The 20102-nt window shown below is 33.1% G+C and overlaps 1 protein-coding gene across 1 annotated transcript; it reads left to right on the plus strand.

Annotated features, from left to right (window-relative positions):
• Positions 1–6782: 6782 nt before the first annotated feature.
• LOC138709424 (cuticle protein 16.5-like) lies at positions 6783–20102 on the plus strand. Its single transcript, XM_069840178.1, has 3 exons — positions 6783–6844; positions 18034–18797; positions 19979–20102. Exons 1-2 carry the CDS (start codon positions 6830–6832, stop codon positions 18769–18771), a joined length of 753 nt encoding a protein of 250 aa, XP_069696279.1. The 5' UTR covers positions 6783–6829; the 3' UTR covers positions 18772–18797; positions 19979–20102.

Below are 20102 nucleotides of genomic sequence, written 5' to 3' on the forward strand. Positions count from 1 at the left end.
CCAGTTCTGAAGATGACCCAAAATAGGTCGAAACATGTTAACAAGGTACGTTAAAATTTAACACAAGAAAGTTCTTATCATACATATTCCGAAGTGATACAGTGTTAAAAGTTGTGTAATCAAGATGTATATATTAATTATTTTTGTAATTATCACTATTTGAAATTACGAAAATTATGCGCGCACTGTTACAATAAGCTCACTTGTAATTCTGTGTCTACATATAGTTGAGATTTGAGGTTAGGCGCATTTGAAAGACTAAATACAACACTTTTTATTACTTTAAGCATTTCACAAATAAATTTAAAATTTAGCCTAATTTTTTAATCATTTCTTTTTCAAAGTAAAATTACTGCATTAAATAGCCAAGTTAAAAATCTGAAGAAAAAAAAAAAAGACTTCCCTGATGTATTATCTGTAAACTACTGCATTTAAAAATGTGGGATCTGCGTACATACATTTGCAACAATTAATTTTTCGGAGGCATGCACGAGCTCGCGATCCCCAACTACTGAACCGTTTGAGGCCGTAGGCCTACATGTGCATGGTGTGATAGAAGTCTACGCGCGGAAAGTTTTGTGGAATGGAAAGAAAATGTACAACCTGAAAATTACACAGTTATTGCAGACTTTTCTGAAAATTATTCTTTTGTAATACAATATTCGGTACAAGGTGTGCACTGGAACAACTGCCAAGCCACAATACATCCTTTTGTAGTATATTTCAGAGTAGGTACAGAAATTCGTCACAAAAATATTGTTGTCGTCTCAGAAATCATGAAAACTATACCGATTCCTTTCACTTTTTCGATCCGAAGCAATCAGTTTTATAAAGCAAGAATTCAACGATATTAAAAAAAAAATATCTATTTTTCCGTTGGATCAAGTTCACAATACAAAAACAAAAATAATTTTTAAAATATATGCTTACATGAAGATGATTATGGAATTAGCGTTGAATGTCTCTTCTTTGCAACGTCGTCGCATATAAAAGGTCCATGTGATGACACTGGAGGTAGACTGCTATTACACTATCAAAGCTCTTTGACAAAGAATATAATAAAATATATTATCAAAGATTTTTTATAAAAGACAGGATTTGGGGTATATTACACTACATAAAACTTTTTTTATAAAATATTTTAACAAAGATAACCTAAAATTAGGAACAAAAGCTCACTTAACACTTGTTCCACAACAGTTAACACGTGTACCGAGGATTTGTTGATACCAATATTTACGCGTTAAGTTTATGATTTGTTGATACTAATATTTACGCGTTAAGTTTGTGATTTGTTGATACTAATATTTACGCGTTAAGTTTGTGATTTGTTGATACTAATATTTACGCGTTAAGTTTGTGATTTGTTGATACTAATATTTACGCGTTAAGTTTGTGATTTGTTGATACTAATATTTACGCGTTAAGTTTGTGATTTGTTGATACTAATATTTACGCGTTAAGTTTGTGATTTGTTGATACTAATATTTACGCGTTAAGTTTGTGATTTGTTGATACTAATATTTACGCGTTAAGTTTGTGATTTGTTGATACTATTATTTACGCGTTAAGTTTATAACACCATGAATGAAGAACAGTATTATGATTGTTTGGCTATAATTAGTTCAATTATTAGATAAGCATTTTACTGAAAAAAGAAACAGGAAAAGAAACGTCTGTGGGTTAAACCGTGGATTGCAAAACGTGATAAGAGAGATATCCATCAGAACTTATTGAAAGAGCTACAATGCGAGGACTTGAAAAGTTATACAAATTATTATAAAAATATTGTTATTATATGGTATTAATATTATATTGTACAAATTATTTATTTACAACATTTAATTTCCTTCACATTCCGATATCAAATTTTTGTGGTAGCAAGAGTACAGTTATATTTGCGCTCCGCCATATTTGTTTCAAAGTATAGAAATCTTTTATTAAATAGCCTATAACAAGATTCACTTACATTTTATAAAAGATCGTTTATCAAAGAAACTTTTATAAAAGAAAACCCATTAGGCCTACACTGTCATATATTTTGTAATATATATTTTATAAAAGTGTATCAAACTCAGCGAAAATTTCCGGAAAGCAGGCAGTGACGTCAAATGAAGAAGAAACAGGAGTGACGCGAACTGCTATTCAGCAAGTTCAGCAAGCTCAGCAGAACAAGACCTCAATGCAAGCGAATGGAAATAGTGGACATCAGATGGGAGCAATTCCGAAGCGAGTGAAGGAACTAAGATCTAAATCGAGGCTGACGAGAAGTAGAGTAACGCGAGTAGGAGATAGTTCAGGGAGCAGCGATGAAGGAAGAGGGGAAAACAAGGTGAAAAAAACAGTATGACTTAAGGAAATGGTGTGGAGGGGAAATAAGTCGTGAGAGAAGAAAACTAAGACCTAAAAAGTAGCAATGTGGAAAAGGGAGTAGTGAAAAGTGCAAATAATTACAGATGTAGAGTGAGGTGGGTTACAGTATTTTTGGTATGATGACGGGTTAGGAGCAAAGTAGAGGAAGAATTGATGAAAGACAAGAAAAGACTACTGGAAGAATTGCATTATAAATTAAAAATAAGTAATGTCCCAATTGACTTGTAAGAGAGGCGTGTAAAACGGGGAGACGGCACTGTGTACTAATAATGTGAAGTGCCGCCTCACCGAAAGGTATATTCCTTGAAGACAAATATATACATACATTCATTCATTCATATTTTATAAAAGAGCTTTGTCAAGGAACTTTGATAGTGTAAACCAGCCGAACTGTTAAAAGACTTGCTACGAGAGCTAGCCTACAATCAGGTCAAGAGCCTAGATAAACAACACCAAAAAACTATTTGATTGGGCACAAAAACATTTCTAACGTGTAATTTACTGTATATTTTGTCCTCTGAATAAGCACAAAAGCCACACTGAAAATTTTCAGGCCAGATATCACAATCTAAAACCAATAACTGGTATACTAAAATTATATTCTTTCATTCCGTTGTCAAAAACTGAAGCTTTACTAAAACATATGATGAAAGAGTGATGGAACGGAGAAAAATTCTCTCCGGCGCCGGGATTTGAACCCGGGTTTTCAGCTCTACGTGCTGATGCTTTATCCACTAAGCCACGCCGGATACAACCCCGACACCGGTTAGAATCGTCTCAGATTAAGCTCCATCTCTTGGGTTCCCTCTAGTGGCCGCCCTCTGCACTACGTCATAGATGTCTATGAACGCAGGACCGAAGTCCATACATGTGTTGAGGTGCACTCGAATTAGTGACTGGTTGGCCGGGATCCGACGGTATAGGCGCCGTCTTTAAATCACAAAGTGATTTATTACGCATATCATATATATTTTGATGTACCGAAGTACATATGATATTTCCATGCAGATATTCTGCGTCATCATATGATGAAAGAGTGATGGAACGGAGAAAAATTCTCTCCGGCGCCGGGATTTGAACCCGGCGTGGCTTAGTGGATAAAGCATCAGCACGTAGAGCTGAAAACCCGGGTTCAAATCCCGGCGCCGGAGAGAATTTTTCTCCGTTCCATTACTCTTTCATCATATGATGACGCAGAATATCTGCATGGAAATATCATATGTATTTCGGTACATCAAAATATATATTTACTAAAACAATTTTCTTTCAAGAAAGAAGGTAGACGAGTGAAAATTTAAAGTGTAATGTGAATGAAAACAGACGTTTAAAATGCAAATTGTACAAATATTTGAATATATCATAATAAGTGTATACAAATAGTGTAAGTTAGCAGTGTTGCGCTATCAATACTCGTAGACTAGCGTAGCTGAACTCGTAACTGATCTGTTAATCTTACACATCACTGAAGTTATGCTTTTGTGTGAGGCAAATCTGATCGAAACAGAAGACGATTCAGACTTCTCTTCTGAATGATTCTGCTCGCGGATGCTACATGTGCCCTTGGAACGTGACGCGGTGGATATTCTTCCGCCTGGACTTTCAGGTCAACGTTTCTCACGCATTTCCCACGCTACGAAATGATGTAACCGCACGAGGTGTGTGTGTAGTCCAGTTCGAGAGACTCACCTGGTCTGGCATTCAAGTTGGGCGGCAATTAAGAAAGAACTCCGCATAACAATGTCACTCAATCGTGACTTCTGCAATATGGGTCAAAGGCGTTCATTATGTCTGTTATCAGCAGTGTGCACAATAGACGGTTTCTGGTAAACAATGTTGGCTGGAATGCGAAGAAATATATTAGAGTTCCAATACTAATTTGTGAGTCACATATTCTAAGAAAGTAAGTACATAAATGGGGAACTAAGTTTGAAGTAAATTACAAGAAATAAAGATACATAGCTATATTTATTTAGATTAAGCCTACATGGAGACAGAATGTTAAATCCTAACAAATGAAGGCGTGAGACAAGGGTCTAATATTTCACCTACTCTTTTTAACGTCTTCATAAGTGAGATCATCCAAAATTGAAGAAGAATTTTTGATAGAGAGATTAAATTAAATGACATTGAAAGTTTTAATATCTATATATAGAATTTGAACTGGTAATGGAAATTACGGGAAAACGACTGGACGGATTTTAATAGATGACCCCTCATTTTAAAGCTTGGAACTCAAAGTTTTTCGAAAAAATAGTAGTTTTCAGTGAAATGTCAATTTTTAAACATAACTTTCTTATTTTCCAAAATCCATCTGTCGTCAGTTTTGAGAACTAGCTAATAGCATTCACGGCCGACTTGATATTCCCTTCGCTTTTTGTAAAGGAGAAGCGAAGCGAGCATCAAGTCGGCCGTGTTGCATTTCATAATAAAACAAAACACATACTACAGTAAACAATATTACACGAAGGCCATGATCTGCAAGAATGCTGACATATTTAGAGCTCAAATTAAATTGGTCATTAAAAAATTAACTTACTAAAAATAATTTATAGGTTCGATTCTGTGGTGTGTAATTTTCTGGGTACAGTTGTGTATTGGATATTAAAAACTACAAAACTTGAGGTGGTTTGATGACATTATTACCATTAGAAATGAAATATTATTGTAGTCAATGCCATGATGTGACTATTTTTCATTAATTATACATATTAATCCTATATTGATATGAAAGTGAAATGTTTTTGGGTTATATAAGTAGATGTAGAGAATAACTTAAATTAGATTTTGATTTCTATATTTTACTGAGTAGCGGCTATATAGTATATATAGTATATGTTACTGAAAGCTATAAAACTTACGTAAGATGATAATAATAATATTAAAAATCAAATACTTGTATAATTATTAATCAAGTAGGGTTGGATCTTTTTCATATATTTAATGACGGTGTGGTGTAGATATTTATATGCGTGGTTCTCTTCAGTATTGGCTCGAGAGAGAGTATCTTTCATTGTTATGGAAGCAAATAACTTTCAAAATGTCTGGTATTCTTCAATGAAAATAAATCTGAAAAATGTTTATTTGAATGTCTAATGAACTTAGTTTGCAGCATTTGCTGCACAAGCCACTAGTTTTACTATACGCCGATGAGGTGGTTGTTTATTTCCCTCATTAGTTTTTTTTGTACTTTCCACAAATATAATAAGAGAAATAATCCTGCACAATTTTAGAGCGAATAGCTCATGTTGTATGTAACAAAAAACTGTAATACCATATTGGTGGAAAGTTCATAAAAATATTTTTCCCAAATGTTTAACACCCCTTTATTCGGTAACTATTGCGAATTGGATCGCGATTTTTGTAATGCAAAATGTTCAAATAAACATAGTCTACATAACTACTAAACATGTTTTCAAAGTTCTATTATTTGACACTCTATTATGTAGTATCAGTTATACACATATTTCTTTGTGATGTGATGTTAAAATGATTATTATTAAGACATTGCCTACTTTCAGTTTTACATGTAATGCAAAATGTTCAAATAAACATATACAAGTCAAGTGACTTAGCACATTTTGGAACATATTAAAATGTTTAACAGAAATTTTCTCATGAAATTTCGGCCAGTGTATGGGACCGGTACCCACCCAGCATCGTGATGCTCTTGGGAAGCTACGATAGGTAGCGAAATCCGGTTGCGAAAGTCAGCTATAACGGCTGGGGGGATCATCGATACCTTCATTCTGGTTGGATGATCGTCCACCTCTGCTTCGGCATGTGGGCGTGAGGACTGTAGTGCCACGGATTATTATTATTATTATTATTATTATTATTATTATTATTATTATTATTATTATTATTAGCCTATTATTATTAAAATGTTTAACAGCATTGTTACCTAGCACAATATCACTTTCCAAAACTTAAATTCCATCAATAAAGTTCACTTTCCATAATGTTTTAACAGCCAAAGTCTCCTTTCAATACCTTCAAGATATTTTCGTTTATAAAAAACACATTTCCTGAAAAAATAGCTTTCTTGCTTTATCACCATTTGGAAAGCCACTCTTTAGTTCTTTACAATAAATTATGCATGGACAACTCAAATGTTAAAAGTACGCAGAAAGTAGTTAGTAATTAGCCTGTCGCTTCCATTTGGTAGTGTCATACAAGTATGGCAACGTTACGTCACGGCGAAGTGGACTCTTTAAATCCCCTTTTTTGCTCGACGACATTCATCTATCGCAAAGGAGCGCCCTTCAACAACACACGTGGTCGGTAAGGAAGTCAACTGCAGTATCGTACTTACCTTCAGGGGCCCAGAATGTGCCCTAATTGAGACGCCCGGGGAGTGAAAGGCAGGGGGCGGAGCCCAGAGACTCACAGAGATGCGTTAAGTATATAAGCTGTTGCAACTGTTACTACAGCATCAGTTGAGAAACAGTGCAACAAGATGAAGCTGCTCGTGGTAGGTGCATCCAGCGGACTCAGTACCATTACAGAAGTCTTGCGTATCTTCACGATATGTTTATTTGAATTTAAACTTTTCTTGCGCTGTTTTTGGTGATAATGTGTAATTTTTAAAAAATTATCAGAACAATTTTTTTTATCAAAATTAAGTAATGTCCGAGAACAAGAAAGTAATTTTAGACATTTTATATTTGTAACTGTGTCCATAAATTTATTTTTAAACAGCAAAATAATCGTGTATTGAATGGCATAAAAAAGTGCATAATGACATAAAACAATCAGATAAGTTGCATATTCATAAATATTATGTCACTTTCGAAGCTGAAAAATTAATTACGAGCTATTCCGAAAATCCATTGCTTAGAATCTTTCCATTTCTAACAAACAATAAAATTCATTTTCGAATATTAGTATAGGTCTCGCAAGCACGGAATACAGACGGAAGGAATGCGAATCAAACACTGCGATAAGGAAGAGCGGGCGACAGGAAAATTCACGAGATAACTTGAATGATATAATATTAAAGAGTACAGTCGGAAGAGAAATGACATCGACAGAATCAGTCTTGCGTTGTGATAGTTACATTACGACTTAGTTTGTTCCATTGCATGTGAATGCGTGTCTTATATCGCACAGTATTATTATTTCATTCGTAAACATGTGTTGCGCGTTTAATTAGCTTTGAATTTTTCTCTTGCTACGGTCTTTATTTCCACAGCGATGTCCTCATTTGTTCATATTCTTGGTAGAGACAGTACTTCCATCGGCTCACACCTCTCCCCCCCCCCTCGGCGTGCATACAAACACACGTCAAAACAGACAGCAACGCCATCATTGCTTTCCGGTAATCGTTTCTTGCGCGAGCTATAGTAACGGTAGCAACATTGCCAGTAATAGTTTTAATTGTAACAGTTGTAGCAGTAACAGTAGAAGTAATATAGTGAGCAATAGTAAGAGTAACAATAAATTATAATAACAGGCGTACTATTAATAGTAGCAATAGTAGTAATTAGCAATACTGCCAGTAACAGTTGTAATAGGACCAGTTGTAGCAGTAACAGCAGTAGTAATATAGTGAACACTAGTAATATAGTGAGCAATAAATTTAATAGTACGACTGTTACTATTACATAGTAGTAATAGTAGTAACTAGCAATACTGCCAGTAATAGTTGTAATAGCAACAGTTGTAGCAGTAACAGCAGTAGTAATATACTGAACAATAGTAAGAGTAACAATAAATTGTAATAGAACAGTCGTACTGTTAATAATAGCAATAGTAGTAACAGTAGCAATATTGCTAGTAACAGTTTTAATAGCACCGGTTGTAGCAGTAACAGCAGTAGTAATATAGTGAACTGCCACCGGGTGCTTGCCCACTTGCGGTGTAAATTTTATTTATTTATTTAATTTATTTAATACTTTACACTTCAGATATTGGTTCTGTCTTTGTCTTCAGGTGAATAAAGGGGTAAAAGCATGTCCCATTCTTTGACATGGTCAAAAATATGATACACATGAATGTGAATGCAGATTCAACTTTGAAACGTTGTGAGTTTTGTTACTCACTAGCAATTTAAGAATTAAAAAAAATTTCTCCTGAGATTCATTACATAATATTTATCTGACGGTATGTCCGTGAAAATTGTAATGTTTTATTACATTTTCAAAAGAACATATTAATTTTCTAGTAAGTGGTTTAAGCGTATGTGAATAAGGATAATGAAGGCATAACAAAGCAGGAGTTACATGAGAAAATGTGATCCATAGCAAACTTCTTCCATTATGAAGTCGAAAAATCAAATCAGAGTGTATTTTGTGAATATTTTCAGCTATAACTCATAAAATGTACGATAGGAGAAGGTAATGGAAAGTACAGTACATAATGTAGGCCTACCCATTAAATGCTAACCAAAAATTGCTACGGATAAAAGGTTTATTATTTTTATTAATATCATTAGCATCATCATTATCAGATTTAACTTCTCACATTTATAATAAACTAGAAACTGTACATTACACGAAATTTTAAATTCACACTCACGTGTATTACAAAATCTATCATTACAATTCAGGAATGAAAATAAAATTGCGACTATCAGTATTCCACTTATTAGATAAATTGTCAGACTCTTCTGACCATGTTGAAAATATGCCTTCTCTACTTCTATGGTGTTTCCCAAGCAAGGATCCACTTATTTAAAATTCTATCAACGGTACATGCATAGAAGCTAGGCAAGTTTCACTTCATCTGCTAATGGCTTGTATTGTTTTACTGTCTTCATTTACTTTCTCTTGTCGTTTATTATGAACGGGACTCAGGCATCTACTGGAATATTCGATTTAATAATTTACGAGTATAAGTATTCACTGGGTCTTGTGTGCTGTTGTGATATTTTTACAATGTGTGTGTCAACAACATTTACATGAAGGGCGCTCCTTTGGAATAGATACATTTTTCGTTAAAATTAATTAACCAAAACCCCTTTCTTGATATTTTTCTAAGCATTACACTCTTTTGATCATTTAGATGTCAATGTTAATTGTTTCAGCTATCGTTTCGTAAACTTGCCTATAATTCTCTTCCTTACTATACAGGCTTATTCACGAGGATTTACCGTCACATATGGAGCTTATTTCCGAAGACATTTTGAGAAAAAATGTCATATAAATATTTGTCCTAGTTGCAATATTTTAAAAGTTACATTAATTTGAAGTTGCTAGTAAAATATCTTTTTCCTTTAGTTTTACGGGTAAAAAAATATTACAAATAGAGAATGAACTATTCAGAAGTATCATTTCTTTAATTGGCTAGTGTTCTGAAGATAAAAATGTGTTGTTAATTGCTTTGTATATATTTTGTTTTTCAATTTTTAACTAAAAATTACATCATTCTTACGCACTTACCACAAAAATTGTTACAAATCATATGACTTTAGGAAATTGCTTCTTTACAGTTTAATTATGCATTCTAATGTACAGTTTTAAAGAACTTAACAGTATGGAGTGATTTGTAACAATTGCGATAAATGCGTAAGAAAATGTAATTTTGTAGTTAAAAATCGAAAAAATAAAAAAATCTGTACGAAGCAACTATGGAATTCATAACAAATTTTTAGCTTCAGAATAATAGCTAATTAAAGAAATGATATCCTGAATAGTTCATTCTTTATCTGTAATATTATTTTACTCTTAAAAACTCAAGAATAATGGTATTTTACAAACAAATTCAAATTAGTGTAATTCTGAAAATATTGAGATTAGGACAAATGTTTGAAATTTTTTGCTCAGAATGTCTTCGGAAATAAGCTCCGTAAGTGACGGTAAACCCTCGTGAATCATCCTGTATAACACTGCGTGATCGTTTTCAATAATATACAGTTGTTCACTTTCTTTTCCGATATATTCATAATATACCCTATTTTCTAGCAAATGATAGAAATACCTTAGGTCTCGTCACTTCCAATAATGATTTCAAAACTCGAATGTCCTCTGCATTAATTCTACTTCCTATATTCCTCTTGCAAGTTCACACTTAACTTTAAAATGGGCAGATCCCGTAGTTTAAGAATAAATTCTGTTTATATAAGCTACACTTATAATCAAAATATTCTGTTGTTTTATTAATAACTATTAGCCCTACTTCCACAGTAGGCCTACATATCAGCATACATTTATTTAATTTATTTTTAGTTGTCTTAATATCGAACTTATGATTCCTTTGGCAAGAAGTCATCAGACGATATTTATCTGGAACTAGAATTACTTAAAAATGCAATAAAATCTTCAAGCATATTGCGTTAAATATAAATCTGCATTCCAGTTGAACAAATTCACAAATCAACAGTATAATATTCTGACTATATACTAGTTGCTTGTGCAGCAAATGCTGCTGCAAACTAAGTTCGTTAGACGTTCAAATAACATTTTTTCAGATTCATTTTCAATGAAGAATATTTGACATTTTGATAGTTATTTGCTTCCATAATAATGAAACACACTCCCTCTGAATGGGTTTTTTAGGCCATATACTTTTTTGAACCTATCCACCTTCAGCTTTTGAGTTTCAACGCGGAAACGCAAGTATCAATGTCAGGACGATAGCAATAGCTGTTTCAGGTCATTGTGGATTGTAGGCGAAAGTTAAAAAAATGTCAGGTTTGCTAAGTTTTCGAACAATAGCATTTTGCTGCATGTAGAACTCGAAATGTAGAGCGAAAATCATTTTATCCTACGAAGAGATCATGCTGAAATGATCTGGAGACTACAAAATTTTCTAGGCCTCTTATTTTATTAGTAAGTAATACCTTTGGTCTTTCTTTAGGAACTTTATTTTTTGCGCTCTCTAGAGCCAATACTGAAGACCATGACACATATCAATATCTACACTACACCGCCATTAAGTATATGAAAAATACCCCACTTGATTAAGAACTATAAAAATATTTGATTTTTAAAAACAATATTATTATCTTACGTAAGTTTTGTAGTTATATTATATAGCCGCCACTCAGTAAATTATAGAAATGAAGATCTAAATTAAGATATTCTCTACATTTACTTACATAACCTCAAAACGTTTCACTTTCATGTCATCAATAGGCCTATAGCATTAATATTATGTATAATTAATGAAAAATAGACGTATCATGACATTAACTATAATAATATGTAATTTCTAAAATGGTAATAATGCCATAAAACCACCTCAAGTTTCGTAGATTTGAATATCCAATACACAGCTGTACTCACAAAATTGTACACTGCAGAATGAGACCTGTAAATTATTTTTAATAACAAATTGAATTTGAGCTCTAAGTATGTCGGCAATCCTGCAGGCCTTCGTGTAATAGCCTATTGTTTATTGTAGTGTGTGTTTTGTTTTGTTCTGAAAGACAATCAAGTCGGCCGTGATTCAATAAAATTAGTTCTCAAAACTGACAACAGATGGATTTTGGAAAATAGGAAAATGATGTAGGAAAATTGACATTTCACAGAAAACTACTATTTTTCCGAAAAACTTTGAATGCCAGGCATGAAAATGAGGGGTCACTCATTAAAATCCGTTCAGCTGTTTTCCCGTAATTTCCATTATCAGTTCAAATTATATATATAGAAGATACTTTGATTAACCATTTTTGCCATGTTTTTCAATGCACATATATTTTTTTCTTATGTTACGTTTGTGATTGAGAATAAGGTACTTAGGAAAATATTTGGGGCTAAGAGGGATGAAGTTACAGGAGAATGGAGAAAGTTACACAACACAGAACTGCACGCATTGTATTCTTCACCTGACATAATTAGGAACATTAAATCCAGACGTTTGAGATGGGCAAGGCATGTAGCACGTATGGGCGAATCCAGAAATGTATATAGAGTGTTAGTTGGGAGGCCGGAGGGAAAAAGACCTTTGGGGAGGGCGAGACGTAGATGGGAAGATAATATTAAAATGGATTTGAAGGAGGTGGGATATGATGATAGAGACTGGATTAATCTTGCTCAGGATAGGGACCAATGGCGGGCTTATGTGAGAGCGGCAATGAACCTCCGGGTTCCTTAAAAGCCAGTAAATAAGTAAGTAGGTAAGTAAGTAAGTATGTTATGTTTGTGATATTAAAAAATCTGTAGGTTTACTTTATAGAACACAGGTTGCCGAAAGCAGAGTAAAAATTTAATGTAAATAGATTCAGTAGTTTCAGAGAAAAATGCAATTAAGTTTGAGAAACCTTAATTAGCGGAAAACTGCACTAAAATAAAAAAGGGATGTATGAATTACAAGCGCCGTCATATTTAAAGATACCATTTAAAGACCTTACCTACAGAGATATCTCACAATATGTATTTTTTAAAGAGCAAGTTTTTTTTTAACACAAAATAAAGAATTACGTTTTTCACAATAAACGACCACTCATCTTCCTTAAAAATACTTTCCTTTGATATCAGTTGTATTGTGTAGCTGTCACGTGTCCCAGTACTACATTGCGTCACGTATTTTCACTTTTATTTGGCTCAGATTCTGTGCGCGAGTCTACGTAGTGGCTTCAGCTTATGTGAACCTATTTTAAATGAACTTAATAAAATATAACGGTACTAAATTATATCGTAAAAGTTCACGTCAGTTTCTTAAATAAAAAAACCTAGGTCCAGAATAAAGTAACACAGCCTAACAAAATCTCATCATTATAATGGAAAAAGTCTATTTATTAGAATTTTAATAGGCCTAACAAAGATTCATAAAATATTGCATGCATACCATTCCATTTCATCGCCAACAAGAGTTGAAAGTGTTGAAACTTGGAAGACTCATTCCGGTTTTTCGAAAGTTTAAATTGCCCCATCAACGTCTATTTCTGTTGTTCTATACGATTATTTTTTAACATTTGTTTCAATTAATTCGAAAAATCAAACATTTAAAGCTAAAGTTTTAAATAAAACATGAAATAAAAATAAGCTGAAGTTGGTAAGCGTAAAATAAATGTACACTACAGGTCAAAAGTTTTCGATCACCTATCACAAAGCTATGGATTTGTGGTTAAAACAGGGATTTCGTTTTGAATATTCTATCATATCATAATGCTAGAGAGAGAAAATATTTATTTTCTTGGTCTATTTAGTTTTTTCGTTGTGTTTGTACACTGAAATAAAGTATATAAGTTAGTTGTTTTCAAAGGTGATCGAAAACTTTTGACCGGAAGTGTACATGTTTTGAAATTATAAGAAAAAACGTTTATGCTGGAAATAGAAGGCTATCTTCGAATGCTTTTTGATTTTTCTGTATTTTATGTTGTTTATATTCTCCACTAAACTGAACATGACATAAGTTAACTAGGAATATTAAATCCAGACGTTTGAGATGGGCAGGGCATGTAGCACATATGGGAGAATCCAGAAATGCATATGAAGTGTTAATTGGAAGGCCTGAGGGAAAAAGACCTTTCGGGAGGCCGAGCCGTAGATGGTAAGATAATATAAAAATGGATGTAAAGGAGGTAGGATATGATAATAGAGAGTGGATTAATTGCTCAGGATAGGGACCGATGGCGGGCTTATGTGAGGGCGGCAATGAAACTCGGGGTTCCTTAAAAGCTATTTGTAAATAAGTAAATAAGTAACTAAACTGAACACATAGTGTTTTATTTTGATGTCTTCATTAAATTTATTGAATTAATATAGTTAACCTGTTACTCATCTCAGGAAATTGATTCATACTGCTAATGTAATTAGTTAAATATAGTTTTAAAAGTGTAACTCAGTGTTCAGGATAAAAGTACAAAAAAGAGGAGAAGCACTACCACATTTTTATCGGAAATATTTTTCCTGTGTGAGCGCACTAACGGTTCCATGATTTAGACATTTAATTTGATGCACAAAAATTCCTTGCCATTCATTTGTAAATAAATTATAGCTTTAGTTTCATTGAGAAATTCTGTCATTTTATATGAACATTTCTTTGTTACCTTCATAAAAAATGATCTTATAGAAATATAAATATTCATTGTTACACAATATTTACCCAAATATGTTGACTTCGCTTAATTCATATTTCTCGATGAAAAATAGCAGACAGATAAACACGGAATGAATCATATGCATTGTGCAGCATACATTTTATGCCATAATCATCTCTTAACAATTTGTACAGCAATAACGTTTAAAAAGGCTTTTACTCCTGACAATTTATAGTAATAAAATGCTATTGCTGCTTAAAAAATAGTACATAAATAATAATTAATAACTCAATTACTGTAAGATCGAAAATTCTGTAACCCATACAAAGTATTCCAGAAAACTTCTATTATCCGAGAAATGAGTGAGAGTCATTTTAAATAATTAAATAGCACAATTAACAACACAACAGAACACTGTCACGAGTTCATGATTTGTTTTCAATATTCTAACTTTTGAAAGTGAATATTTGTGAACATATACTACAACTTCCCCTTTCAAGTGATTTTATTTTTAAAAGATAAATATGTAGTCTACTGTACAAACAATATGAAATTTATTAAGAACATGATTTAAAATATACTACCGGAATTTACAGGCCTGTACGGCACAACCGTGTGATTTAACAGTTGACATTCATATCATAGCCATAATCCCTGAACGATATTACAGATTTGCAGCGATATAGGATTTTTTGTTTTAATTCTTCGTGATTTCGATACACTATGGGACTTCAGGGTTCCTGACTGCACCATTATGTTTTTGTTCCTTGTGTTATTAGTTCACAGAATGTCTTCTTCGCATAAATTCGAAGAAGTTGATGTCCTTGAAATATGTTTGTAGATGTGCTTCTTTATTTCACCATATAGATTATTACGTAATATCAAAAATAGCCGTTTTTGATGTTCTATACATTCTGAAGTCATCTATATTATATCTATACTTTTCTTAATGAAATAATTTGGACTTCTTTGAAGTACACCGTAAAACGTCCTTATAATTTTGATAAGAACTTCATGGCATACTTAGATCTTCATGTATTTGCGATGTTCTAGTAAACCACTTAGGCCCGATTGTATAAACCATTTAATCTTAGATCAGAGGTTAAATTGATCCTTGTTTCAGCTGAACTTGGAATTTTGTGTTGTATAAAGTCTAATCTGAGATTAATTTGTCTCAAACTAAAGTCAACTTTGACTGAAGAAATTTCTCCGATTAAGTTAGATGATCCAAGTTCAGTTATTTCTTTTCTGTTTGAAATATACGAGTGACAGATTGTGCAAATAAAATATCCATTATTATTAATATTAATAGATATGATAAGTACATTTATATATATTTCTTTCAATTTCTTGCCTTAATACACAAACAATCTTATATTTTATAAGGCTCTATCGTGTTCAGCAGTATCAAATAACATAACCTATAATTATATTATGTTTATAACAACCATTAATTATTAACGGATATGATAGGTACATTTATAAATTTTCAATTAACTGTATTACTAAACGAAAATTGTCGTTTTATAAAGCTTTATTATGTTTAGCAGTATCAAACACCATAACATGATAACAACTCGGAGAACAGTCAACCTTCTTCTTATTGTCCGCCATTATTTACATTGCACAAAAAACCAGTGCTTCCAACAGAGTGTATGGAAAGTCGCCAAAAAGTAGTTGTAAAGTCGCTAGATTTCTCATTATCAACAAAGAAAGATTAAATTTTGTCACTATGGGGTGCTAAAAAGGTCACTAAATCCCTATTTAAGCAATATAAAAGTTAAAAGAAATTGTTGTTGAAAAAGAGTTAAAGTCGCTAGATTGGCAACACTGAACAAAACTGTATAACATGGTCCGCGCATCACGTATTTCACCTGTTTAAGCGATGTTGCCAAATCCTTTTCACGTGAACTTAGATTGCATTTGAACTAAGGTAATTTGATCGCAGAAAAGTTTTATACAATAGAAGAAGTGTCTGAACTCGGTTCATTTTTCGATCTTCGATCAAAGTTGATCTTTAGTCAGGGAGTTTTATACAATTGGGCCTTAGACTCATGATTCAGTGTAAGAGCTTTATTTTGTGCAACCTGTAGTAGTTTACGATTTTTTCTGGCATCAACATGAGTAGTTCCACACACAGACAACAGATGACGTGATATGGTTGAATGGCCCTAGAACGGCCTAGCTCTGGACACGGCAACAGCTTTGCCAACCATGCGATAAATTATTACGTTATTCGATATTTTTAACCCTGATGCGATAACACTTATAGGATAATACGATAATTTTCTTTATGTAATTAGAGTAAGGGAATTCAATGTTGGCGCGCTCAAATTATATCGTTATTCTGTACGATACAGTGAAAAAAAAAGAATACGTAGAGCTGCCACGGAGTAATAATATTACTCCATGGAGCTTGCAGCTATTCTTCCATCTAGCGATCGCTGCCAAAAGTTCATTTTCGACAGTGGAGATGCCTAACGACCGCTCTCGTTTATATGTTGCCATTTTATAACATGGGAATGGCCAATCTGATATATAAACCAATTTCATTTACACTAAAAATTAAAATGCATAATTTCAACTGTTCCGATATAAATTGCACTTGTTCAGTTATTAATGAAGTTAATGAGGTTAAATACTTAGGTATAATTATTGATAATCATTTAAAATGGAATAATCACATTCATTATATTTGTAATAAATTACGTAAAACATTATATTATTGTTGTTCTAAGAAATATTTAGTCAATTAACTGTTTACGTATAATTCATTTAGCATTATTTCAATCTATATTTATTTATGGTATTATAGGTTGGGGTGGAACTTATAAATCCAACCTTTATCCGTTAATTTTACTACAGAAAAAAGCAGAAAGATTACCCAACTGAATTGTTGTTTAAATATTTCAAAGTTTTCGACATTAAACAAATTTATTATTTTATTTTATTAAAATATTTTCATAGAAATTTTAATAACTTTGAAAGGTATATACATAAATATAGAACTAAAATATGAATTCTCTGCGTTTGTCTGAACCAAAATGTAAATCCAATGAAGCTTTTTATCATAGCATGAGTCAAGGACCCAGATTCTTAAACAAATTTTATTCTAATATAATTTTAACAACGAATCCTCTCCAAAGTAATAAAAAATAAAAAAAAATTGTATTGAATTCACAGTTTGGTTTTAAATATATTAAACACTTTTTAATCTCTATTCACTCTCAATTTTAATTTTATTTTTGTCTGTATTGGAATCCCCTCCTGAGCACGAGTCTTACTCATTCAGGAGTGGGCTAATTTATCTTTCATTGTACTAACTTGTATTCATTTCAAATTTACTAGCAGTAAAATAAATAAATAAATAAATAAATAAATAAATAAATAAATAAATAAATAAATAAATAAATAAATAAATACACAATACGCGTACTGCAGTTTAAAGAGAACTGGAATAATAAATAAATAAGTAAAGAAGTAAATAAGTAAATAAATAAATATGTAAGTAATAAGAAGCATTTTGAACGAGTCGTTCATATAATCAGGATAACGAACAAGTCGCTGAACAGAAATGGAGATCTGAATTAAATGAACGAATCAAATGAAGGAATAATTTTAGTGACTAATTATATCTAAATCGATTCTTCCGAATAAATAAAACTTCCCATCCCTAGTCTAAAGGACTAACGTTTCATAAGGGTATATATATTGACTGTGGGCTTGTCTGTTCGCAGGTGTGTCTCGTCGCTGTGTTGGCCGTCAGCGTGCAGGCTGGTGAACCCGTTTACGACGTCCCAGTTCCGGCCTACGCTGCATCCCCCGTTTATCACGCCGAACCACCACAGCTCTACCACTCTCCCCCCTCAATATCATTCGCCTCACACACTGTCCACGCCCCCGCTGTCGCTCTCAAGGCTTTCGAACCAGCACCCATTTACAAAACATTCGAAGCCGCTCCTATTCTAAAATCCTACGAACCTGCTCCCATCCTAAAATCTTATGCTCCTGCCCCCATCTTCAAGACCTATGAACCAGCCCCTCTCGTAAAATATGCACCTGCGCCCGTGGCTATAAAAGCCGCCCCTATAGCAGTCAAGACTCCAGTGGCCACCTCCTACCAAACCACCACGAGCATCCACGTCACTCATCCCGTTGCCAAGGTTGCGGCGCCTATCGTCAAGTACGCTGCTGCACCTGTACTCAAGTACGAGGCTGCTCCCGTGGTCAAGTATGAGGCGCCACTCGTCAAGTATGCTCCTGCTCCCGTACTCAAGTATGAGGCTGCACCTGTTGTCAAGTACGACGCGCCACTCGTCAAGTATGCGGCTGCCCCTGTAGTGAAGTACGAGGCCGAGCCTGTCTTCAAGTATGCCGCCCCAGCAGCCCCCCTGATCTCCTACTCTCACGAAGCACCTCACATTGAGTATGCTCCATCCTACGGCCACGGGATCGAGTCTCTCGGCTATCACTGATCGTGCTCGCGTTTCATCTTAGTCTGGTAAGTTGCAGCAGCGATTACACGTCGCCATTTGCGTTACAAATATAACTACATAATTATTGCACAAATTAAACCAATCTCTCCTCTTACTCCACTCATTTTATAGCTGAAAATTATTAGTCGGTAGCAACTTTAAATTTTTAAATAGATTTTATAGTGTTATTATATTCAATATATTCTATAATATTCACTTATATGTGATTTAGCAGATAAGGAATTAATTAATCTTTCTAGAGAATTCCGTGTTAACTTCTAAACAATAAACAATAGTATGTATATTAATGCAATAAATAAGACATTTGTATTATATCACAAGAAATGAACTGAATATGTGCTTAGAATTAAATAAATAGATTGTCTAAAATGACTTATGCAATAGAAAATCTAATAGGGATCCGGGCGAAATCAGGAAATTCTGCAAAGATCTGTAAAGTTGAAACAAAAAGAATTTCTACACTGCAAATACAAGTAAATAAACGTTTTTAACATGTACTAATCATAGTTATGATCCAATAAAATACGGAATCTTTTCTATCTAATTGGTTAGATTGAGATTGTTCATCTCGTTTTACCACATCACCGCAATGTGCACTAGGCAAAGTTTTCGGACTTTCTCTAACATATCAGAGTCAATATATATAGGCTTATATATAATCATTAGTCTTCGGATTTTAGGCTCGTTTACCGTAAGTTGAAACATGAGTTCTTTAGTGCACCTAGTTTTAGACAATATCATCGCTCGAGAGTTTCTAGTGTTGCATAGATTTACAAAAAATTGTTGCATGCTATCCTATTCGAGCCTAAAAATCCGTGGTCTAATTAATTATATTAATAAAAGACGCCAATAAATTTACACATACAGATATATATATATCGGTACCTTTAAAAGATCCAAATAACTAAGAAGTAACTCCATCAAAGTTTTTTATTAATGCTAACTAGGATTGTGAGGGTTACGTTTGTCAGAGAAGTTCAATCTTATTACATGAAGGTTTAAATCAAATTCAACTGTTGGTTTAGCCTATATTTGAGTTGAGAGGAGTAGGTTATTCTTCATAGGTTAAATCACACAACCAAATATAAAACAATCTTAATAATACCATAATTAAGTATGATATTTTTGTCTTTATGAACACTATTTAGCATGAAACTTATTGTATAATTGTTCTTGTTCTTTCCAGATCACCTGTACATAGCTTCGACCATGGAAACATAAACGTTCACTCGCATTAAGTTATTTTTGTATTATATATTTTTGCATTGTATCATAAAATACCAATAAAGATTTGTTATGAAGTCATTGAA

This window comes from Periplaneta americana, chromosome 11 (genome assembly GCF_040183065.1).
Source record: "Periplaneta americana isolate PAMFEO1 chromosome 11, P.americana_PAMFEO1_priV1, whole genome shotgun sequence".
Taxonomy (NCBI): domain Eukaryota; kingdom Metazoa; phylum Arthropoda; class Insecta; order Blattodea; family Blattidae; genus Periplaneta; species Periplaneta americana.